This window comes from Electrophorus electricus, chromosome 10 (assembly GCF_013358815.1).
Source record: "Electrophorus electricus isolate fEleEle1 chromosome 10, fEleEle1.pri, whole genome shotgun sequence".
Taxonomy (NCBI): domain Eukaryota; kingdom Metazoa; phylum Chordata; class Actinopteri; order Gymnotiformes; family Gymnotidae; genus Electrophorus; species Electrophorus electricus.
In genome coordinates this window covers 19,165,185-19,191,967 of record NC_049544.1, presented here as the reverse complement: position 1 = coordinate 19,191,967, position 26,783 = coordinate 19,165,185, and the positions used below count along the sequence as shown (strand labels likewise).

Genomic DNA, 26,783 nt, shown 5'->3' with positions numbered 1-26,783 from the left:
TACTTAAATAAGACAAATGTGAGATGTGGCTGCGTTTGAGAAATGGAAATTGATCACATCATGTTTTCATCTAATAAATCAAATAGCTCACAGCTGAGCCCAGATGTTTACTGCTGCCATTTCACAAGGCTGTTCTCCATCCTTCCCCATCAGCACAGTTGGAGATATTTCACAAGCTCAAGCTGTCTGGCTGTGTTCACCATTTTAGAGGTGTAATCAGAACCAACATATTGCGCTACATTGATTTAAATTTTGTCTCTCTACTATTATATCTCTTTTGTTTTTTGCCCACCATATAAAACTCAAAAAACAAGTACATACATTAAGTGCAGCATCTTTTACCGCAACATGTTTTTCCTGGGCAAGCTCAGTTTATGTAGAAGCTGTAATCAAATCATTGTGCGATGCAGGAAAAGCGCAAGACAGGGAAAGACTTAATATAGAGTAGCACAGGCATCCGGACAGACTGCTGTCTGACACTGGACAAAGGTAATTCTAGACACAAGGTCACTGAATCAATCATTCAGCTTTGATGAAGGTGCTATTCAGTTTACCAAAGCTCATTATAAACCTGCCATGGCTACAGATAAATAGACTGGAATACTTTGATTGATGATGTAGCCCAAAATCAATATATTAAAGTAACATGGGGTTTAATTGTAGACTTCAGAAATGTCTTTAAGTGAGGAGTGTTAAATATGTTACCCAAAATGTAAGTAAAATTGCAAAAACTATTAACACCTCAAGCAATTGCTGTTTGCTTTGAAAATAAAAAGAGAAAAATGTGATGGACAGCCTTCTTTCAAGACTTGGTAGATAGGAAGACTGGGTTGAATGGGAAGACTGGATAGACTCTGTTTACTATCACAAAAAGACAAACTAACTCATTAGCAACATTAACTGCTTCATGTATTAATCTTATTCAATGGCATCCAAACCAAAACAATAATAATGTAATAATCCCACATCCACTTAATACTGATCCCAATCCAAAAATATAGTACTGTTTCAGTATGGTCTAGTCCTCTAAAGGTATATTATCTAAGAACAGATAATAAGATAATATAAATGTATGTATCTGATGTGGCTCACTCCTTAATTGTATAGACAAATTGAAATGCAGAGATATAAAAAGGGATATAATTCACAATTACATATTACTGGTCAACTAAAGACACTATGCCAAAACAATGTCATGATCAGTTGTTGTTGGAGAATATTTTACTGTTGTGGGCTGAATAATGTGAATCTGCAGTTGGGAATAGCCTTGACAATACTTGTGAATAGTAGGTGAATCAGTTCAAATGGATCTTTAGTGCATGCCAGCTTTAATCAGTGTGGGCCCCAAGCCCCTTACCTTCTCCACAATGAACCATGTTCTAATCAAGCAGTTAAAGATGCAACACACACACACACACACTCTGGAAATGAGTTGGATGCCCCCAATTCCAAATGGGAGGAACCACAGAGAATGGAGGAGAACAACAAGATCCTATGGGACCTCCAAATCCAGACAGATATACAAGTAATGTTGAATCAATCAGACATCCTGATGGTAGATAAGATGCAGTAAACAGCAGTGGTAATAGATGTGGCATCCCCAAGTGATGAAAGCATTAAAACGACTATGAGAAAGCTTGAAAAATACCATCCACTGAAAGAAGAAATAGAGGGAATGTGGAAGGTTAACAACAAGGTTGTCCCAGTAATGATACAGACCCATAAGATAGAAGATTGGCTTCAACAGATGCCATCTCAGTCTAGATATATAGATGCACTCATAATAAATCCCAGGAGTGATACTGGTGAATCTAGAATTTATTCCTCCCTGTGTGTCCATATTCCTGGTCAACTGGAGCATTAACAGCAATGGGGAGTTTTAAAGGGGATGAGAATTGTAGGATCATTATGTCTATAAACAAACAATGGCATTTTGGTTATTTATTGTCAGCAGTATGTTAACAGCAAACAGCCAGTCACATCCCTTGACTGTTCAATAAGAAGTGCCATAATCTAAGACCTTCTTGTTGAACAGTCATGCTGGTGACAAGAACGACTCAAAAAACCATTGCTTGTTTATAAGTTAATAGTGAACATATAACATTAGGATGGTCAGACTCCTTCAGACTGGACAGAAAATTACCTGACTTGATATAATATTAATAGACAAGATGTTCCTTATTCTTTAATTCATATATAGAGTTCTGAGTAGAATAATCATTATGACAATCATTAAAGATTAACTAATAATAATATGGGAGGTAATTTTTAATTAATCTCTAAATAAAACATTTAGACAAATAAGCACTGTAAAACCATGTTAAATTACTCTAAAATTACTAAATTACTCTGAAAAAGTATGTTTTGTTGTTTATCATGTAAAATTCCTTTAAAGTTTAAAACTGGCTTATACCATCACACTGAAACCTGAATACATAGATTGCATATAGCATCCTGTGGTAATGATTTCATCAGGTATTTCTTTTTCTGAGCTTAGTTGCTCACTCTGTAATGAGTTTCTAATATCACAGTTCTGTTTTGTATTGTAACATTGATTATCTGTTGTAATGCTGAAAGACAATATCAGCTCTCAGATGTTTCCACACTATTCAAAGATTCTTATAATGGAAACCTGTTTTCTTGCCAGCAGCACAATTACAGGGTGAGTTCTTAGAAGACAAATACATGCAGTATCTGTAATACTGTAATACTGGATGAAAGCATACACACACACACACACACACACACACACACACACACACACACACACACACACACAAACACACACACACACACACACACACACACACACACACACACACACACACACACACACTGTGTGTGTGTGTGTGTGTGTGTGTGTGCAGTCTTTTGCTTGCACAGCTGATGAAGGACCTCTGTCCAAAACGTTCTGTTTCTCTGGATAATAATCCCCTGTGCAAATATGGTATTTTGATTTAATGATTCAGAACCTGCAAAAAAAGTCAGACCTCTGTGCCTTCTACACCTGAAAGGATTCATGCATTTTTAATCTGTTCCTGCTCCAGGCAAAACATCTCCCATTCTTGACTCTCAGCTGTAACCCAAAGCCTGGTTCCAGCAAGGGCATGACAGATTCACTAAACACTGCAAAGGCCTGTGCTGCTCAAAGGATGCCCTTTCTAGGAAGGAATGTTCAATAAGATGTGTGGGCTCTATAATTTTTTTAAAGTTAGATTATGGTTTAAAGAAACAGAGTTGTGAATGAAGCAATGTACTTCATATCACTGTATAAGGTATCCAGTGTATAAACAGTGATAGCCTACAAACTTCAATTTAACTTGCTGGCAGAGATGGGTTCATGTTAAATGAGTTCATCTCAGAACTGGAGGAAAACTTGTCATTTGCTTAGGACCAGCTCTGTAAGAGGTCCAGCACCACAGACAGCTCAGTGAAGCCACTTCTTTTAATACTATTTTTTATTTACACTTAAACCTCAAATACAGATATATGTTTTGATTTTAAAGGCATAGAGATAGAATCAGGGTATTGTTTACGTAATGTTTTCTGTAGAAAAATTAAATAATAATAGTGTCCTCACTTGCATTTAAAAGCGATATCAACTGTATAATCTTGTTATAATAACTGCAGCAGTGGTAAAGTAGTTCTTGTTCAGCAGCATTAGTTATAGATCAGCATCAAGAATAGCTACCAATAGTGACAAAGTCACCACGTTCATTACTCAAATCAGTGGTGCATTTTATTCCACGGTAATCCTTCCCCTGCACAGAGCACTGCAGGTGAGTGTTCTGCCGCACACGTAAGCGCAATCTCTTTTAGATGCAATATGAAATGTTTATGATTAGAATTTATGGATATGGTGCTAAAGTATATTGGGGTCAGCACTGTGCTTTATGTGTCTTGTACACTTGGAAGGTTTTCTGTTTAGACTACTTAGATGTGCCTGAGTGGCTTCCTGTCTCTCCCTGCCTGGTTCTCTTTCAGCATGAGTAATGATTGAGCCCTAATTACTCACACAGGGTTAAAGCCAAAGCAAAAGTGGAATGAAGTCAGTGTGAGACCACACTTTATCTCCACTGTAAGCTGCATCGTCTTACTAAAAATCTATTATTTGCAGATATTGGATTTATTAAAATATTTGTTTTCTTATGGTGGAAATGTCACGACTGAAAGTAACAATTAGTATTTGCAAAGCAAGCAGGGCATTACAACTCAATTTTCCCCCCTCTTTTCCTGGGTAGATGTGTGTAGGGGTGATTTTTAAAAGGTAATAAGCTTCTGAAAATTTGGGGATATTTATTTCAAAATCACTCTTAGTTCTCTGGTCATTAACATGATTTCACTTGTTATATAATACTACTTTTGAGCTACTCAGTGTGGCTTGTATAAACTACTGCTGACCTCTGTGTATTTAAAGAGACAGTGGTAATATCATTAAAGTTTTATCTCTCCAGTTGAACTGAATACATTCCTCTTATAACATCCCTAAAATTTCATTCGTATTCACATTTGACACAAATTGGCAGACACTGCCAAATTATTATTTCTTGAGAAAAGGCACAAGCAAAAATAACAGCTTACTCCATTTTCCCCATCTCTTCTAGGAGGGAGAAATGACTGTGCCCAGTCCACTGGCTACTTACTGGGTAGAAGCTGTCTGGTCCACACTCCTTGCCTCGGTACTTGCAGTCTAGTAACATCTCTTCAATGCTGTGACTTGCTCTTTGCACAAACTCCAGCATGTTGAATGTCTTGCTGGGGTAAAACTTGGTGTTGTCTGTGGGCCGTCCAAGGGCAGCCATGAAGGCGTCAAAGTCACCCTGTTCCACGCCAAGCAATCCTGCCATCCAGAACAGGTCATTCCGCTGCATCTTGGAACGACGGAAACTGTTGTAATTGCAGAGGGTGATGGCCGGGAAGTACATGTTTGGACTATCCATCTCATCCAGTATGGTGACATAGGGATACTTGTAGTACTGCATTATGGCCCCGGCAACATGGTAGAGGAAGATAGAGAGCGAACTGATGAAGGCAGATGCCCAGAGGGCACGGCGGATGGTAATCCCTCCAGGCAGAAAGATGTGACTCAGTCCGTGAAGAGTGCAGTTGGCTCCAAACACAGTGATGTCCGATGGCCGAGGCTGCTCCTCTTCTTCAGGGGTGCCCAGCATTTCAGCAGCCAAAAAAAATAATAAGCACGTTGAACAGCGTCAACTCTGTCTTTGCAGAGACCTTATTGCACAGGCTAACCCAAAACAGCTCACGTGAAAAAGGCTTCTTAGTTTTTGCGAGATGTCCTAGAGAATGGAAGAGGGCTGTCGGAAACGAGATACCCCTCCTCTTGCTGACCGTGCATTTTCCTTTCTTGGAGGGTAAGGGAAGGGCCAGAGGTTGGGTTTCTTAGGGGACTAGACCTGGTCCCTCAGTGGATCGAATGGACAATGAGAGGAGGCAAATATGAAACCACAGATGAAATCAATGAAGGATATAAATAAATATAATGAAGATTTTGAAGTATAAACATAAAAGAAAGTTATTTTACATGTTTACTTTTATGAAAAAGCATTTTCCATAACATCCAAATTTCAGAAAAGTGAACAGGAGAGTGAAAAGGAAAAAATCTTTAAATTCCGTAATAGAACTTTTGAAAAACTGACAGTGAGTTAGATTTTTCTGCTACATAATTTAACCAAAGCATTTACAGTCTAGAGAGACAGACCGCTGCTGTAGGTTGTTCTATGTAGGCAGTTCAACAACTTAAGTAGCCTGGAAATCATCTCTGTCTCCATCTTTCCATTCTTTAATAGATGTAGAGCTTTTGAATATAACCACTGAATTTCATGTCAACAAACAGGGACTATAAACTGCTGCCCAGACTACTAAAGAGGTGACTTCTTCTAAACAAGTATGGACATCTTAGCACTGTAGCTTTTGGGGGAATCACAGTGCATTCAGTCAGAAAGCATTTGGCCAGTACCTAAAGTGAAAGACAAAATATATCATCTCTCTCTCTCTCTCTCTCTCTCTCTCTCTCTCTCTCTCTCTCTCTCTCTCTCTCTATATATATATATATATATATATATATATATATATATATATATATATATATATAAGTAATCTGTTTACAAAATCAGTAGAGACAGGTCTAGTAATGTGATCATTTCAGTAAGTGAAACGCCTCCATTAGACAAAGGCAACCATTTGTTCAAGGACAAGGAATTTAATACAGTCTGTTAAGAGGAAATCTCTAAACCAAAATTCTGTACCGCAACATCTAATGCAAGTCTACACTTCAGGTCCTGCCATACAGGGAATAAACTCCAGTGCAGAAAAAAAACACCCACGTGGATGTGCTGACAATTCCTTTAAGGCACACATGCATACTGGATCTCCACTTACTCAGCAATACACACGATTGGCCTCATTTCAGACTGTAAAGATGACTTTTGCCAATGCATTTTGCATGTCTCTTGTTATAATATGGATAGCATGGCAAAGCACAAACCCCAATGTGTGTTTGTGAAAACAATAAAAAAAGCTAAATGGTGGAAGTGACCAAAGCCAGACCCAGCATAGCTGAGCACAGTATTTGTGACTGAGTGTGCTGAGAACCTCTTCTCCTCTGCACGACAACAGCAATCCGATCAGTGAAGCACAGCAAACTATCTGATAACACAGGAGCCTGAGTAGTGCTTTAATAAACTGCTTCCCCACCATCAGCATTTCAGCACAGTGTGGCCCTAACATGAGTTCTCCCTTGCTTTCTGCAGAGAGGCAGCCGCTGCATTCACACGTGTTCAGATTACTGATCCCTGCAAGAGCTTAGCATTCAGTTTTCCATAACATGCTCCAGATTTCTGATATACAGGAAATGTCAGCTCTAGTCTATGAATGATCGTGAGGCCCTGTAAGGAACCCTGCTGAGGACAGCTTAGGTACTAAAGCGGCAGACGTTATTGTGTGGGATAGATGTCTTCTAGTTGAATTGCCTTCGCACGCTGACCTTCCAGTGTGGCAATATGTTTTGGCAACAGCATGAGGAAACAAGCAGTCGATACTAGTCCATGTGAACTGTCAAAGCAAGTGGAAGCTGGTATTATAGTCAGCTTGTTAACACAATGCCTGCTGTAGTACAATAGTGCATGGGGTGTGGTCATGATCTGCGCCAGCCAGTCAATAGTCTGGTGGTCACCACGGGTGAAAAGCACTCGCGACTACTCTCATGGACCCTTTCAAAAGCCTTTTGATGTGGCCACACACTGCCAGGCACATTGTTAATGCCGCAATGTTAGAAATAAACAACAAGAAGGCAAAGCCTTTTGCTCAAACAGCATATAATGTCTATTCCATGTGGAACTATGTCTTGCGGTGAGGGTAGTGAAACCTGCTGATTTATATAGAGTAGGCTCTTATCTAAAAAGCACCGCAAGAGGGCTACTAACTAGCATGTGAAATCATGCTTAGATCACCAGGACCTCTTCAAAGGTCTAATATATAAAACTACCACTACAGCACAGAGAAACTAATAATTTATCCTTCCTCCCCATGAGGGAAACTAATGTGGAGAAAAAAGGACAGACATTTGTGGCCTTTTATGTTGCTTCTCACATAAGTATGATTTTAAGCTAATGAAATGAGACAAAAATGTTTGTCCTGGTAGGAAATACAGCAGTACCAAAGATTACTGAAATACCTCATCTAATGTCACAACTTTTCTGAAGAACACAGAAAAAAAAGCCCACATAGTAATAATGAATGGCATATTGACAAGACTCATAGGTGTTGGCATGACCTAATACTGTGTAAAAAGACAGAAATAGCAGCAGGAAAGAGGATTGGTATGCATGAGTAAGGGTGTCGAGTAAGAGAAGACGTTGTGTAGCAGATGTCTAAAAGGCAAAGAGGGAGGGAGTGATGGAGGAGAGAAAGGGACAGAGGGTGAGAAAGAGATTGTTAAATGGAAAGACAGGTGGGAGTGAACATATTCTACCAATTCTCTGTCTGCTTGGGGTCAGGCTAGCTAAGCAAACATCCCACGCACTCATTCAACATGACCTGAGAGTTTCAAGGGCCACCAAAACAAATCTCAATTCCCTCAAGTGTTTCCGCAGAGAAAAACTCACTTAGAAAGCTAGCAGTGTGCCACAAACAGCTGGTGTAATAAGTAGGCTAGTCACCCATGGTTTTATTTGCAAAATTAAATTTTAAAAAGGGTTTAGCAGGGGGCATAAATCTCCATCTAATCTTAATACTTCCATAAATGTTCATGATTCATTACATTTTTTTTAACCACAAAAGCCCAACAGAACTAATTTAATTTAAATCCCATTTCAATGAAGCAACTGCATTTCAAAAGTCTGGGTTTTAGTGAAATGTCTCAGAGCAAGATACTTAGATTAACAGTAATATGGTTTTATGTTCTTATAAAAACTCTATAACACAAAGGTGAAGAAAGTTGAATACTGGCATATCTTGCCAGCAAGAATTATTATTAAGGTTTTATTTACAGCAATAGCAGGAGATGTAATAAATTTTAATGGCTCTGGTCAGTGTGATACTGTTTTTGAAACTGTTTTGCACAAATGTCACTGCTTAGGTTCTTATTCATTACTGTCCTCGGTTTATTTTTTTATCTTCCTCTAGACAAGTCTACATACAACTCCAAAATCGGCAAATCTACTAGACATCAGAGCCACTGCGTGATCTTCTGGTAACTAACCAAAGCTAACAGCTTGTGTTGATTCTGGTGAGTGTTTAGCTACTCTTCTTCCATCATTAATGAAACATTTATCTGTGAGAGTGGTAGGCTAATCATTAGCTTGATGGAAAGGATTTTGTGTTTAGCAGCCTCAGATGCTGCAGTCATAGCACTAAAACCCTTGCAGTGGGGCAAATGGGTAATGTCCCTGCGACATAGCCGTAGGGCTGAGGACTGTTTATTTCAGGTTCGCATGTTTGACAGGTTTGCCCCACTCAGAAATACATTGACTGAACGGGATGTTTAATGATCTTTGGTTATAGGGGACTCGCAGCTACAGCATGTTAATTTAGCGATCCCTCTAGAGACACTGGCAGTCATAGTCAAATGTATTCTGTGGCCTAGAGTGCTGGACATCAGGGCAAATCTCAATGTGCTGGCTAAACATAAATTTTCCAAGATTCCTCTAAATTGTTATACAAGTCAACACTAATGATGTGGGGTTGAGGCATCCAGAAATTACTAAGAATAATGTTAAAGAGGTGTGTGAGTTAGCGGGGATGATCAGATGCTGTAATATGCTCTTGCATGGAGCCGAAACCTACAGCAGATTATGGGTGCTCGACTATTGGATAAATGGTGCTCAGGAAACAATGTGAGTTTTATAGATAACTGGACAAATTTTGAGCCCAGGTCTGGCCTTTTGAGGGCAGGCCTGGCTCTTGAAGCAGGACAGCATTCACCCCTCTTGAGAGGGTGCTCATTTCTGCTAGCACAGCTGCTAGGCTTTTATAGTGGTAGTGCAGGAGTGCTGGCAGTTAATGGGAACTGACTAACTAGAGCCATGGCCAGGCAGCAGACAAATAGGTTAAACCTACTGTCTGTGAGCTGCAATGAGACATCATCTAGGCACACTGTATGTTCCTTGTCGTTTCCAAAATAGAAAAAAAATCAACACTATAGCATGCTAATAGCAATAACCACTTTAATATGAAATTAGGATTACTTATAAGATCTTTGTTACGTAAAGAACTAACTGTTATTGAAATAATTACTGACCATGATCTGAGCATGCTTTGCTTAAGTGAAATCTGGACCAGACCAGCCTCTCCTTCTGGCTGTAGCTATGTTCATAACTCCTGTCCTAATGGTCATGGAGGTGGTGTAGCCACAATATATGTCAAAGACATAGGCGTCTGTCAAAAATCAGGCTTCAAGATGAACTCTTTGTAATTCTTAATTTTTGCAACATGTCCGATTCGTCTTCAACCAAGATAATGTCACAGTCATTTATCTTAATATTGTTTACACCCACATCTAGGTCCCTGCTCAGACCTTCTGCAAGAATTTTTGGACTTCTTATCAGGCAACTAATAAAGTAATTATTGTTGGAGATTTCAATATTCATTTTGAAAAGGCACATGATTCTTATAAAATGAACTTACAATAAATTATTGATTGCATGGGTATCACTCAGGACGTGGTGGGGCCTATACATAATTGTACAGTCCTGGCCAATTGTTTTGAGACTAGCACAAATTTTGTTTTTCACAAAGTTTGCTGCTTCAGTTTTTATGGTGGCAATTTGCATTGACTCTAGATTGTGAAGAGTGATCATATAAATTGCAATTGATTGCAAAGTCATTTCCTTGCCATGAAAATTTCCTTAATCATAAAACACTGCGTTCCAGGCACTGCATTTCAGCTCTGCCCAAAATGGCCTGGCTAACATAATTTCAGTGATCTTCTCATTAGCTCAGAAGAAAGTGTTAACGAGGATAAGGCATCTGATTTAATTCAACAATTTATCGAATCATCAAGAACTTCAAGGAGAGAAATTCAATTCAGTTCAGGGCACCCCATAAATTCAATCAAGCGTCAAGACCATCTCTTAAAGAGGATGCAGCTATGGGATCAGGTCACCACCAGTGCAGAGCTTGCTCAGGAACTGCAGAAGGCAGGTGTGAATGCATCTGTACACACAGTGAGGCGATGGTTTTTGGAAGATGGCTTGGTGTCAAGAAGGGCAGCAAAGAAGCCACTTCTTTTCAGACTCACATTCTGCAGGAAGTATAGGTATTTGGACTACAGAGGACTGGAGTAAAGTTATTTTCTCTGATGAAGCCCCCTTCAGACTGTTTGGGACATATGGACACATTGTGCTACCATGAGTCCTGTGTCATTCCAATAGTGGAAGCATCCTGAGAACCATTCATATGTGGGGTTGCTTTCTCATCTAAGGGAGTGGGTTTGCTCAAATTTTGCCTGAGACTCTCTCATCCTCCTAGAGCAACTTCTCCCAATGATCCAGGAGCAATTTGGTGATGAACAGTGATTTTTTTCTAGAATGACAGTGCACCTATGTTACAAAGCAAAAGTGATAATCAAGTGGCTCGGTGAACAAAATATTGAAATTTTGAGTCCATGGTCAGAAAGCTCCCCAGATCCCATTGAGAACCTATGGTCAATCTCAAGAAGAGGTTGGACAAACAAAAAACACAGAAACTGATTGTTACTGAGATTGTGATTGTGAGCGTGGCAGGGTGTGCTGTGCAGACCCGAGTAGGAGTGGATGTGTCCCTCATGATGGATGATATATATATTCTAATTCTGGTGATGCATCCAATTAATTAAATTGGGGACTGTGCAAAGGAAATAAAAAACTGGATAGTGACTAATTTCTCATTATAAATTCTAAAAATCAAATCAGATCAAATTTTATTTATATAGCGCTTTTTTTCCTCATGCTCTAGGAAAAACTCCCTAGAGCATGAGGAAGAAACCTTCAGCGGAACCAAGACTCAAAGGTGGGGCCCATCCTCATATGGCCAAGGTGCTACTGCTTGGAAATAATTTATCTAACATTCTACTAATATATAAATGACTTTTCAGTAACACCCAAACCTGTTGTAAAAAAACTTGCATGTTTATGATTGACTGTGCCGTTTCTTTTGACACACACATATATAATGTTACTAAAACATGCCTTTTTGCATTTACATAATATTGCTAAACTGAGACATTTACTTTCCTTATCAGATGCAGAGAAAATTGGTCTACGCGTTTATCTCATCAAGATTGGATTACTGTAATGGTCTTCTAATTGGATGCTCTAAAAAGGTCACTAAATAAACTCCAACTGGTACAGGATTCAGCATCTAGAGTCCCTAACAAGGGTTAAAAAATTCAATGACATTAGTCATGTTTGTGCAGCTCTGCACTGGCTCCCAGTTAAGTTTTGGATCAATTTTAAAACTCTTTTGTTGACATATAAGTGATATATGGTCAATGAACACATTGCATACAATAACTCACCTCACCCAAGGCACTCTAAAAATACAGGGTTTCTCTTAGTGCCTAAAATAAGTAAGATTACAGTCAAGGGTACAGTCTTCTCCTATAAAGGTCCTGAGTTATGGAACAGCCTTTCCAGTTGTGTCCAGACACAGGCTTAAGACTTTACTTATTTACTCAGGTTTTTAGTTAGTTTTCTACATATAAAGGTGCAGAGCCTGGAACCCCCCAGTTATATAGTTTCTAGTAATCTGAGATGTTGATGCTGTTGTCCAGGCCTCTTTGTGCGTTCGCTCAAGTTTGTGACAATAATTTGAGAGCAATGCAATGTCACAGGCAGCCCTCAGGACTGTGGTCACGTCAGGCTCTCTCTTTCCCAGTCATACTGCTATAGATAAACCTGCAGGAGCAATATGCTAATCACTGACATGGGTACTGATCATGTGGTATTCATTTTCCAAATATACAATCTTTTTGTTTTATTTGCATTTTAATGCAGAGATGATGCCAACATAGACCAGTCCTGTGCATCAGCAACAAAAACCTGCTTTGTGATGCGTGTGTAAAAATCACTATATAAATAAATCTGACTTTGATTTCTAACTTCACCATTTTAAACCATTTATTTTTTGCATGGCAAGCAATTATATTTACCATACCAAAAACCTGACCCTATTTTGGCTAAACTGAGATCACCAAAAAACAATCACCACAGCATAACTTGATTGATGTAGCCACTGTTTAATGTCAAAACCTACAGGTCTTTTGTCCTGAAAAATGAAGTGATCTTTAGCCCCACATCGTAAGGTATAAAATATCACTATTTTCAGATTCAAGCTAAAGGCAAGAGTAAGTAGACCAAACAGATGGATAGCAGCACTGCTTGAAGCCTATACTAACATTTAGGAGTGGTATCACCTACAAATTCCTAAAAATGATAAGATATCTTAAAGTTTCTCAGGCTTATACCATATTGTATGCTATAATATACTATATTGTACCATAATACAATAGTCCATATCAATATCTTAAATTCTAAGTGATGGGTAGAAAAAAAACACAGTTCACATAACCTATTACTGTGTATTTTATTTACAAATACAAGGTTAGGTTAAACATAATTTGGCAAAACAAAACTAATATTTGAATTGTTATTATTATTGTTGTTGTTGTTGGTGGTATTATTATTATTATTATTATTATTATTATTATTATTATTGTCACAGTTTTCCTCTTTGGCATTGTGGTTCCCGTGGTGCTAAGTCCCATAAGGTTTTGTTATTGTTTCCATTTCACTTCTGCTTCTGCCCTTTTATCATGTCAGAAATGTGTGTCTCATTTCCCCTGATTAGGCTGTGTGCTTATATCCCATTTGCTCATTGGGGTTGTTGGTCATTGTGCTTCTTGCTGTTGTTGGGTCATAGACATTTCATGTATAATCTCAGTGTTTTGGTTTGTACTTATCTCCATGTTTCACTCCATGTCTCTTTGTTTCACTTAGCATTCCTGGTTTCATTGTGATCTCCGGTATTGTTTTCCTAATAACATATGATCATGGACCCTTTTTAAAAAATTTGCTGTCATCTATCATCATTATTGCTCCTCTCTGGAATTGTGTACTGCCTCGCCTCTCTATCCTGGTGAGATGGATTGGTGAGATGAAGTCTTGTTCACTTCTGGCTTACAGCTTGATATCATCCATGTAGCGGAGAGGGATGATGGTTGCTCCATTCTGTAGCCAGTATCCATAGCCAGTCTTTGTGATGATTTCACTGAGGGGACAGGGCATCTCCTTGGTAAATCCCATACTTGATGGTGACTCGTGCTATTGGCTTGAAATTTGCCTCTAGGGTTGTCTTCCACAGCTACATTGAGTTCTTGATGAAGGTTCTTAGTGTCCTGTTAATGTTATCCAGCCTTAAGCATTCCAGGATCCATGTGTGGGCTATTGAATCATAGGCTTTCCTGTAGTCAATCCAGGCGGTGTACAGGTTAGTCTGCCTGGTTTTACAGTCTTGAGTGACTGTTGTATTCACCAGTAGCTGGTGCTTGGCTTCTCTGGTGTTCTAGCCAGTGCATTTCTGGGCCCCACTCATGTGTCTACTCTATACTCTGGTTGTCCCTGGTGAGCTGGGGTACAGTTTTAAGATGTTGGCAGAGCTCCATAGCGCACCCACACTGGGCACATTGTTCTTCTCTGACCTTGGCTAACAATGAGCTCCTCTAGCATCTTGAGTGTTATGGATGAACATCAGAGGTGAAGTGAATCCAGGTAACTCCTGCACAGTAAAGTGGCATGCCAGTAAGACCAGGGTAAATGGCAGTCTCAGTCATACTGGTGCTGAGATGTAACGATGGCCAGCTGAATGGCGAGCATCCACTTGATAGAATCTATGAGACTGTCATTGTGGATGCCCAGCTGGATGCATATCTCAGCCATGACCACTAATTCCAAGATGCACCTCTGGTCACTATGGAGTCACTCTGGCAGCGCAAATCAGGAAAGAACTCCTTTACCTGCTGATTCGCTGTTGTGGCAGTGCTCTGGTCTGGGACTGCATACACCTCGAGCCACAACGTGAAGTAGGACATAACAGTTCCTGACATAAATGGTGGGAAAGGGGCCAGACATTCTCTCCATGGGCACCTGTGTAGAGGGACTGAACAGGTGCATGTGACTGCTGTGGTGCATGTGACTTCTGCCATTTGTTGGTCGTACAATGGTCGCAGCAGTGCACATAGAGCTCTATGTCAGTATTAGAGCCTGCCAGTAGAATCACCACTGCAGCTGCTATAGAGTTTTCCACATGGTGAAGTGCCCCATGCCAACTGGCTCATGTACTCTGTCCTAATCACATGGTAGTTTTGATCAAATACAGTGACTACAGCAGGCTACAACACACTCAACCCTGTCCTGGGCCTATGAGAGGAAGGCACTGATGCCTTTATTGCTACCGTCTGTGTCCACAATGAATTAGCTGCCTGTCCTAGGAAACACTAGCACCAGTGCTCACACATAGGGTGTAGAGTAATATGTGTATGCTCAGCCTCTGTCTCACTGGAATGTGGCAAACATTCAAATGTGGCCAGTGCATTATTCAGTTTGAAAGCCATAATTTTGAACTGCCAGAGTCTGGTGCCTAGTGTGAACGTAATCTTCTTTTTGGGGTCTACAGCCAGTACATGCTCTGCAGACCTAGTGAACTAAACCACACTGAGCTATCAAGCTGATCTAATCGTCAATGCATGGGCGCGAGTACAAGTTAGTAACCATGCTGAGTCACTGATAGTCTACACAGAAATGACAGCTATCATTATTTTCCTTTGCCAGATCTGCTGGCACTGCTCAGGGACTATTTGATGACTTGATGATTCCCACAGTTACAATCTCTTTTACTTGTTATTCTGTGGCTTCCTTTTTAGATAAAGGGAGCTGTGGGGATGAAGCTGAATCGTTAAAGCATTGCCAGTGTTAACGTTGCACTAACTTGGTCTGTGTATAGTCTTTTTCCATGGCTATGAAGATGTCACTGTCATGATGCAGAAGCTCCCACAGCACCTTTTTCTGCTCTTCTGTTAAGACTGACCCACTCCACTGCCAAATGTTACACAATGTCTCAAGTGTCTCACAAACCTCTTTATTAATTACTGCTGCCCTCCTTACTTTCAACTTTCTTCATGATTTACCCTGACAAAGGTGCTGCTGGTGGTTATTCGCCATAGTTGTACTGATCCACTAACTAGTACAGTTCAGCTGCTGCAGCACTGATGGTTTCACAAAAAGTGATGGGTCCTTAGACTTGACAGTGCACCTCATCCCAGGAGTTCCACCAACCAACTTTGAAGCTGCATGTTCAGCTCCTCCAGAGCTGGAAACTTCCCACATGGAAAACAAAAACTATATAGCCAGGAAGCCATGACTCTGTGACTCTGCTCCACCACTAGCTTCTGTGGACAGCTTCACTTGCTTCTTCTTTAAACTCAGCATTTTCCTCCTGAGGTCAAACATGGCCCCAGTGACTACACCCACTACAGCCAGGAGCCACTTCCTCCCTCACATGTCAATTTGTCTGCAAGTGATGGACTTGAGCTGGTTGCAAGTTTTTTACAAGCGGTTTTCGACACTACACTTAACCCAAAGTACACAGCGGCAGCCAAATTTCCTGGCTGTAGTATTGATGCTGAGGATTGTTTTTACTGAGGCTGCCCACCTCTCATTGGACAATTCTGCTCCCTTTGTCCTGCCAGTTCAAGTTCATGGCATTGGCTAGCATGGTGTCCTCTTTTCCTCAAGCTCCTCTGCTCTGCAACACTGTGCTGTGGTGCCTTTGTGCTCAGAATGAAATCTGCTTTTTCTGTCTCAGCGCCTTTGGTCAATGGTGCTAGGTCGTATGGCTTCCTCACCTTTGTAGTGAACCAGGCAGATGTGTGTCCTCTCCCTCTCACCAGGCACCAGCTGTACTACCCCAGTCATCTGCCTTGGTGTTGGTTGGATGGACACATTCCTGCCCCCTCACGGATAACACTCGGCACTCCTTTCTGTTGGGTTCTGTTTTCTTCCCACATTTGAGTTCATAAATGCATCGCTCGTTCACCTCAAGCTCTGCAGTGACATCCCAACATTCCAACACCAATACACCAGTGCAGCATTGGCGGCGAAAAAGAACAAGGGGACACCATTTTCAGTGCTAATAACATTTTTATTTTTTCAAACAGCATAACACAAATAAACACATATCAATCCTTTAAAACTTCAAACACTGGATTGTTATCTTGGGAGCCCCCACTGTGCTCTCATCTGCATTCACTGGTCACCCCCTTACAGTCTGGTGCCAGATACCACATTTTTCTTCTTATTATTATTATTAGTATTATTATTACTTTTGGTAGCAGTAGTAAAGGCCAACTAAAATGCTTAAAGAGAGGTACTAGAGTGCAGTTTAAGCTAAATAACTGAACTAATAGCACCCTGCCACCACCTACCCCCAACACAGTAGCTGGTCCAAACCATGTCTGTTCTGAGGACTGTTTTGATTGGAGGACAACTCTGACAAAGAGAGATGACAAACAGCAATGTGACTAGATGTGACAGTGAAATGAGGGGGCATCGGAGGAGCCATGTGTGAGAAGAAATGACTGCATCTCATCAGTTAGCAGCTCAAAGATGATGGTGGCAATTGTGTTACTGGAATAATTTTGGGGTTTCATTTTCTTAACTTACGCTGACATCTGGCAAAGAATTCATATAACAAAGTAGGCGTACACAACTCTTTCATTTATATTGTGATGTTGCCATTGCATAGTACTGGTCAGTTCTTTAGTTTACTGTAAAATGTTCTGAAAAGGCAGTTAAATTTGATATTTCCATATGACACTATGCTAAATAGTACATTAGAAGGCAAACCATGCACTGAAAATAAAAGTTTAATAGATTTTCTTTTAGGCAAATGTTGGTCCTGCTACTCTGCTACTTGAATGAGTCACCCAAATAAAATAAGTCCTTATCTCTGACTCTCACATGGAACACAACCAAGCAGCTCTTCTGAGCTTGGGACATTCTACAACCCCCCACAAAAAAAAAAAAAAAAAAAAAAGATTTAGAATAAATTTTTATGGAATGAAAAAAGCCAGCCTATGTTGGTTTAGGACTACAGCAGTATATGAAAGATTTAAAGACATCAACATTCTAAACATTCACTTTAACCTAAGGCTCTGTGGTACATGTCACAGTTGTAGAATAAGTCACTGTTTTATAACTGCTTTAGTATGCTTGCATAATGGAAAAGTTGCATACTAAATGAGTGCTTTAGAAGACACATTTAAGGATAGGAAACACAGTAATACCTTTCATGTCATGCAGTGCCTAAATAGTGTGCCTCAACGATAAGCTAAGATCATTTCACTGTTTTTCTATGTACAGTTCTGTTGTTAGATGTTTTACTGAGTCCAGATGATGCACAAGACATCGAGGTAAATATTTGTGAGTTGTTTGTTTCAGGCAGCATCAACATTGAAATAATGAAAAGACATGAAAAGGACTCTGATGTAAAATTGCAACTGAAATGATACTGAGGTGACTCACATTAGGTAAATACCAACTAGCAGTATGTGTCAGCTGTAAAGGCGGGTCAACAATCAGCTCTTGGTCACGTCAGCCACATGAAGTGACTAACAGTTTCCAAAAACATCAAAAAGCTGGTGCAAAATTGCATCTCTGGCATAAAAAACCTTTTAATGTGTTTAGGGGAACAATCCTTACCATCATGACAATATATAAGCTACAACAATCCTTACCATCATGACAATATATAAGATACAACAATCCTTAGAATCATGACAATACATGAGCTACAACAATCCTTACAATCATGACAATACATGAGCTACAACAATCCTTACAATCATGACAATACATGAGCTACAACAATCCTTACAATCATGACAATACATGAGCTACAACAATCCTTACAATCATGACAATATATAAGCTACAACAATCCTTAGAATCATGACAATACATGAGCTACAACAATCCTTACAATCATGACAATACATGAGCTACAACAATCCTTACAATCATGACAATACATGAGCTACAACAATCCTTACAATCATGACAATATATGATCTAAACTGCAAAAAGCCATCCAACGCTCACTGCCAGGGATCGCTGTTGAACACTGCAAAAGATTTAAGAATTACAATAGAATTGACTATCTCCTATAGGAAAAAAATGCTGAATTTGAGAGTGGAGCTTCTAATTTTAGGATTGACTAAGGGTCATTTAAGAGTTTATTTCTTAAAAGCCTCTTAGGAGCAATAAAGTGATTAAAAAGATGAAAAAAGAGACAAATTTGAGATGCATTTATGTCACAACTAAAATAATCATTTCAATAGCATTTGAGAATCATCAGTCATCTGCCATCTCTGAAAAGATCCTTGTTCAGAAGAATATGGATTCCCCTATGGGACTGGTGGCTCTCAAGGTTTCTTCCTCATAGGGAGGAAGGCTCTTATGGAGTTTTTCCTTAACGCTGTTACCTCTGGCTTGCTGATTGGGTCTTTAGGACAAGTTAGGGATTAATTATGTCGACACCTGCAGAAGAAGGTAGAGTAAGATTCTGGCAACACCTGTGTTATGGGTTCAATTTCCCAGAAGCACACATATTAAAAAATATATTCAAGTCTTTTTGGATACAAATATTTGCCAAATGCTGTAAATGTAATGTAAAATATTTTAAGGATCAGTTTTAAAGAAAAGCAATGAGAATACAAGGAGATGAGTTCAAGAAACCCATGACCTTGGTGTTAGCATCTAGTCCCACCAGCTGAGCTACAGGAAAACATATCAGCATGGCACTTCTTATCAGTTGCTTTCGTGAAAATGTCATCTGGCCTGCCTTACATTTGCTGCTCATTTCCATAAAACTGTGGAGTGTATCTAATAGTTAAGTATATACAGTATATACAATAACCATAAAATAATATTTAAGAGATTTTTTCTGCACTGACATGTAAAAAAAAAAAAAAAAAAAAGCTTCTTTGTGGTTTTAATGAACTATATTCTAAGACTATTCTAAGAGATTGGTAAAAACAATCCAAATATTGAAAATTATTTTAAAGTTATTTAGCAGGGCAGTGTGTAAATATAATAAATGCTTTCCTTCTCATTTTGACTCTGACTGCTTTTTGTTCCTTTTTGTTCTTTTCCACAAAGCTCCGGTTCTGTTTGACGAGTTGGGTTCCTTTTGTGAGTGGGGCTCTGATCTGCCCATCTGAAAGTCTTTGAGTGTGTTTGAATTTTTTTTGCAAGTCAAACATTGAGATGTTTGAAACTTAACCTGTGTGACGTGTGTGACAACATATGATTGTAACATATGTTGGAAAACACACACACACACACACATATACACACATCACTTTTATCATATTAATATTGGTGTATGTAAGACCTTTGCACAGTAATGTATACACCTGAATAGGAACACCAAAGAGGCCTGGTAATTGAAAAGGGCTAATTTAGACATGTGGTTTTCATACAGCACTTCAAAAACAAGAACCTACCCTGGCTTTATAGCTTCACCTGAAGAAAAGCCTGGCAACCAAACTCATCAATGCAGTTTTTTAGAATGATGCAACATCCATATAATAATGTTATTTTATGTAGGATGTATTGTATAATTTGCAAGAGGGCTTAGAAGAAATTTTGTATATAATATAAAATTAAATTTTGTATATAAGTGATGTATATAAGAACTCTCCATTTTGGATCATGAGGACATGCACCTGAGAGCCAGAGGTACAATGCAACAACAATTTTTTAAATATATTGGCCAAGGAGTATGAGGCCATTTTACAGCACCAGATTCACCCTAAGACATACATCACTAGGCAGACCTACAGCAGGGGTGTTTCCAGGGCCGTAAATTCCCCAAGTAGATTCAGCTTCATGTTTCCTCAATGTGATACATTAAGGAAACTTGTGAAAGGGCATCGAAGATCATGATAAAATCTCAAACCCTGAACTCTAGCCCTGATCTGGGAACCATAGTGTACTAAAACATTTGGAAATATAAGGCTTGGGAACATAAGGCCCTGAAAAATAGAGTTGTACATAAAATTACAAATGGGGAACACATGTAGAATATAGGGCCCTGTGAGGATGTTTCCTAGAAAATTCAATGAACAAGCATAGAGTCATAGGAACACAGGGTCCCGAAACAAATGTAGCAATTTATTTGTAAGTCACATAAAGTAGGCCTTATTTAATTTTACTTTAAGAAAAATGCAAGCAATTAAAAGGTACAAAACAACACATTGCTTATGTAGAGCACCTTTAAGTTCTGAAAAGCAGAATTCTACAGAAGAAGCAAATTATTTTCAGTATGTTGTCTAAAAAGAGTACCGTTACATAATTCTTTCTGCAGTAAAAGTCCTTTCAGCGTTAAGTAGTTAACAATCTAGATAGTGAGGTAGTGATAAAGCCAGCGATAAGAATCCCACCCAGCCACTTCCACTACAAGGAATTTGCAGATTTCCTTTCTAATCTAGTCACTCTACTAGAAAGAGCCATTATTGTTGGGGATTTCAATATTCACTATGATAGTGCCCAAGACCCTCAGAGATCAGCCTTTAGTATTAATATATTAGAATAAATTTTTTCAACCAGTGAATAAGAACCCATACACTCTGATGGACATATGTTTGACTTAGTACTGACACACAGTGTAGACATAGAGAACGTAGCTAGCTATATTACCCTAGACAGATGCCATCTCAGACCATTCCCTAATTTAATTTGAACTACATATGAGCCACAATATAGTAACCTCGCCTCACTATCATACCAGACGCATGATCATGATCACGATCACCTAGATTTATTGCGAATCTCCCAGACTTAGAATTTGCAACCAGGAAACCCCATGGAACTTAATCAAATTACTGAAGACTTAGAATCAGTATTCCACTGCACACTCAATGATGTTGTTCCACATAAGAATAAAAAAATTAGGGACAAAAATGTAGTACCTTGGTATAATGACCACATTTACAATTTAAAACAAAACACTTGAAAAAAAGAACATAAATGGCACCACACTAAGAGATCCTTATCAAGTATAGAAAAGCACTTATTACCGCTCTAACAGCTTATATCTCGACCCTAATAGAAAATAACAAAAATAATCCTAGATTTCTTTTTAGTACAATTGCACATCTAACTTGGAACAAAACTGACACAAATGTTCAGATTACATCACACAGTAGTAATGAGTTCATGAATTTCTTTAATGAGATAATAATGAGCTATTACTGTAATAGCTTACTATCTGGCTTTACCATTAAGTATCTAAACAAGCTCCAGCTAATTCAAAATGCAGCAGCCAGAGTTCTTACTAGAACTAGAAAAATTGATCACATCACTTTTACATTGGCTCCCAGTAAAATTTTGTATAGATTATAAAATACTTCTAATACCTACAAAGCACTGAATGGTCTTGCCACAGAGTATCTTAGAGAACTCTTAGTGCATTACGATCCACCACATCTGCTTAGATCAAAAGGTGCAGGCTCTTTACTAGTACCAAGAATATAAAAATCTACCGCAGGAGGCACAGCCTTTTCCTATAAAGCTCCCACACTATGGAATAACCTTCCTGTAAATGTTTGAGATTCAGACACAATCTCAATATTTAAGGCTATGCTGAACATCTGTATAGTCAGGCATTTTATTAACTACGTCCCATATTAGGTAAAAGTGTAGCTCTAGGGGTCCATGGGCATTGAGAGTTATGGTAAACTGGAATGTTATGAAGATGTTACTTCACCTCTCTTTTGTCCCTCAAGTTTGTTGACTGAGAGTGGCGTGTTCCAGGGTGCCTCATGCCTGTGTTTCCTTCTGGCTCTTTCCTTTCAGCTGTGTTGCCATAGCGAGATCTGCCAGAGTCCATCATTGCACATTATAGTTCCCTAATTTACACATCCTCATACCTGAACATGTCTAATTATCTAGTCTCTCTTTCTGCCAAGGTACACCTATCCCTGATGTCATGATGTTACTGAGCCTCAACCCGTCTCAGATGCCATGGCTACACCCACTACCCCCTGATGTTCCCTGCTGTAGCCCACCACACCTCCACCCTAGCCAATTACTTGCCTATTGCCCTTAATGGACGTTCTCTTGCGGGATGGGTTTCGGACACATGCACACCATCAAGACAAGACTAGGACTTCTAGAAAGTTGGATTAGATACTAATTAGTTATTTTCTCTTTTTTTTTTAATTTACTTTTTTCTTAAAATTGTTATTATTGTGGTGAGCATTGTCAGCCATAGGAGGATGAAACCCCCCCCCCCCCCCCCGAGTCTTGGTTCCTCTCAAGGTTTCTTCAAAATGCGCTATGGAGATTTTCCTTGCTACTGTGCTCCTTGGCTTGCTCACTGGTGGCTTGGACTTGAACATTTGTAAAGCTGCTTTGTGACAATATCTGTTGTAAAAAGTGGTATATATATATGTGTGTATATATATATATATATATATATATATATATATATATATATATATATATATATATATATATATATATATGTTTGTATATATGTATGTATGTATGTATGTGTGTATTAATTTATAATTAATACCAACAAACTTCACATAAAGTATGCTATCTTAATGTATTTCAAAAATTAAATAAAGGCATTTTTAAGTAACACAGATGCTTGTTTATGTCACGGGATGCACCCCCCTCCCCATGAGTCACATGGTATGGCCTGCGTGCAGGGGGTTCACATGTGTATGTAGCCACGCCTGGCTCAAGTGGCACACACCTGCACGGGGTTCAGTGTTCTGTTTATTTAAACCCCCGTCTGTGTGAGCCTGTTCGTTGGTTGTTATTGATATCTTTGCTTATGTCCCTGTTAGTGTAGGTGTTAGTGCTGATGTAAACTGTTTATGCGTGTTCATGTTGATGTTCCGTTTAAGTGTGTTTGTGTTTAATGTTGTTACTATGTCTGAGTGCCACCATTGTCTTTTATGTTATTCATTAATTAATGTTTCACCATGTCAAGGGAGTCTGCAGCACTCGGGCCAACGTTACAGTTTAAGCTGTGTTGCAGTGTGTCTATAAAATTTTAATATGTTGACATGCATCTCAAGCATGTGAGAAAACATCAGTAGTTATCACATAAAAGGATGTAAAGTTGTGTGTGAGCGTTAATTCCATAAGATATATTTAAAGGCCTATCAGGAAAAGGTTTACAAGGTTGGATTTAGTACTGGTTTTAGAAGCTGTCCTGTGAACTAAATTACATGTGAACTGATGGCAACATGCTCACTTTACAAATCTATAATCAATATTATAGTCCTACAGTGAAAGATCAAAATATGCAGGCCAAAGTAATAAAGTAAACTGAATGAATAAATAAGAAATACAAGATGCCATTGCTTCTATCATCAATTTGCAATGAGAAAAGTGAATTTCAAAATCTCCAAAACACATTGTATAAAGACACTGTATTATCAGTTTGTTTTTATATGTAACCTTGCAATTTAGCCATGGATAGTATCTGTTTTAAGATTTTTTTTTCCAATTAACAAAATGTTTTATTATATTTATTCATTTTTTAAAATTTTGCTTATAATTACATATGAGGGGATTAAGTGAGTGTAATAGTAAATAGAACATTTCACAAGATAATTCTACAATCCAACACAGCATCTCAAAACCCAGTGTACCTAAGTGGGACTGAGGTATTTGAGGTTGTTGAGCAGAGTAAGCTAAGTTCATTGATACAGTATTGTATTCTGTGTTTCCTAGACACAATTCAGACACTAAAGATAAATTGACTTCACAGGCCACTGACTCTCATGTCTGTGCTGCTTGTCCAAAGTCATTTATCAAGACCCACTCAGTTGAGTCAGGATTTAGATGAAGTATATTTTCAAACATGGTCTTCGATGACTGAGAACAGTTTAGTCTGACAGCAAACAACCACATCTTCCTTAACCACATGTGGCTAGTGGAGTTTGTAGACTCTGATTCTGCTTGCTGTACTGTTCATTGATGCTATTTTTAGCCTGACAGGGAAGAAGGTAATTACCACCATTTCAAAGGCTCAAGTCCGTACAGTGATGATAGCACACAGCTCTGCGCCTCTCTTAGCTTACCAATATGACAGGCGTGTGTGTGTGTGTGTGGCAGCAAATCATCGGCTCAGACTGGAATGAGGCGTGAATGTGTGGAAAATCACTTTGACATGCTGGGACTCTCCAGCTGTCATGAATGGAATGAGGGCCTTCTCGTGGAATATTATCTTGGTTGTATTTACTGAAATGTATTAAAAATCACAACAAAACACCAAATGACTCATCAAATTCAAATGATATGCAGCTTTTTGACTCACATAAGGCAACATGGAAGCTAAATGCATATAATTTTCTTCTCATATGCATTTTTTTCTTCTGTTTTCATAAATCCATTTAATAATCTACTATTGTTTTTTTTTTCAGCATTAATTATTTCTGAATAAGGAAACCTTGTTAAATAGTTTTCTAATGTGGACCTAAAACTTGTAAGTTTAGAAATGTATTCTGTGACCCGGTACAACATCAATATGCTAGAAAGTATGATTATGATGGAGACCATCACTCCCTGAAGGTGAGGGTGGTGATGGAGACCGTCACTCAGGAAAGTAAAATGGGTGCTCTGGCTGCTGTGCCAGAGAGCTGGCTCTTTGGCCTTGTGGTCAGAGCATGTTTGCCACCTGCAGGACTTGTTTGTGGTTGCCATCCTCAGCCTTTTTCACAAATGGTGCCAGAAGTGTGCTGGTACTTTGAGGCCATCAGGAGCATACCCATGGTTAATGAACCCCCACTGTGAGGTACAAAACCCAGTGTGAACCCCTGTTGAACAGCATGGGTGTGACCTTTAATGAAGGGATGCATGAAGGACACATGGAAAATGTCATGTGCACTCCTTAAAGGTGAATCAGTGTGATGGAGACCATCACTCCTTGAAGGTGAATGTCACTCAGGAAGGTAAAATGGTTGCTCTGGCTTGCCGCCATTGGGACCTGGGTTTGAGACCTCAGCCTTTGTCACAATGATGCCATAAAAAACTTTCACAAAACCGATATCCCAGTTGTACACTCAAACAAATGCTGCATTTAGTGCAGCACACTGACAGAGCAATTTGATTGTTAAAATAGACTGAAGCTAGATGTATGATGTATGACAGTTTTATTTCCACAAACCAGCAGACACTACAACAAAAAACCTGCAAGAAGTTAATGAGGCATCCCCAGACTCTTTCTCTCCTGTTTCTACTGTTTGGATTTTTCACTGCTGAATAAGGATACTGCTTATAGATTTATGTGGAAGATCCATAAAATATATTTATTAATTCTTATCTGTTCATTGTTACACATTTTATTATGTATAATTGGAATGGACAAACAGGAAATTTAAAATATGAATTTACACCCTTCCACAGCTGGATGAGAACATGGTTTGAAACTATAGTGGTAGTACAATACTGCAAAATTCACAAAATCCCTATTTATTCTAATGCTGCCTGGTATACCATTGCCCTGCACGTTTTGCAGGTCTGTTGGCTGATTTTTTCAGCATTACCTTATTCTAAACTATTTTAAACCAAACCAAAGTCCTCAGCCGTGTAAATGTAACATGACATTCGGCACTGCAAGTTCACCTTATTTATTTGATAAACAGTGGATACCACAATGCCAGCCCCCTGCCTCTCAGTCACCTTCCTCAGAGAGCTCACAAATGCAGAATACAAATGATCTGTGATATTTAAACGGATGATAACATTTGCAAAGTACAAACAGTGCTCCCTCGCACAGCTCTGTGATAAACACGTGCAAATTACAAATGGGTAATTTGGTACTGCCACCACTTGGAGAGTTCAAAACATTACTCTTCAGTTAACACATTTAAAGATCATTGTCCCATGGCCTGCCACTCTGTCATGTGTTGAAAATCATTTCTGCATGGCCGCTGAGGATAAACATAACATTCATCAATTCACAAATGACACCAATTCACTAATGAAATTAATCAGTAATATTGGCAATGCTTGTAAAGGGAAATTTCATAACATTCTTTCACACTTCAGTTATAATACAAGAAGCATCAATTGTAAGAACATCCTCACTATTATAGTTATTTTGTCTGAATTCTTCATTCTTTCAGTGATATAATGATGACCAAAACATCAGTTATTAGTCTTTTAATCAGTACTCACAATAGAAATGCACATTTTAAAGGTTAT

The 26,783-nt window shown here is 38.9% G+C and overlaps 1 protein-coding gene across 6 annotated transcripts in view; it reads right to left on the bottom strand.

Moving 5' to 3' along the window:
• asic1c (acid-sensing (proton-gated) ion channel 1c) overlaps positions 1-26,783 on the bottom strand; it is a 66,715-nt gene that overhangs the window by 23,031 nt on the left and 16,901 nt on the right. Inside the window, exon 1 of one of the 6 annotated variants that reach the window (XM_027020276.2) lies at positions 4,644-5,177. The exons of the other annotated variants lie outside the window; for them this stretch is intronic. Coding sequence (XP_026876077.1) covers positions 4,644-5,171 — 528 coding nt within the window. The 5' untranslated portion in view covers positions 5,172-5,177. Of the gene's footprint in view, positions 1-4,643; positions 5,178-26,783 lie in introns of those variants that run through there. 6 annotated transcript variants of the gene reach the window in all.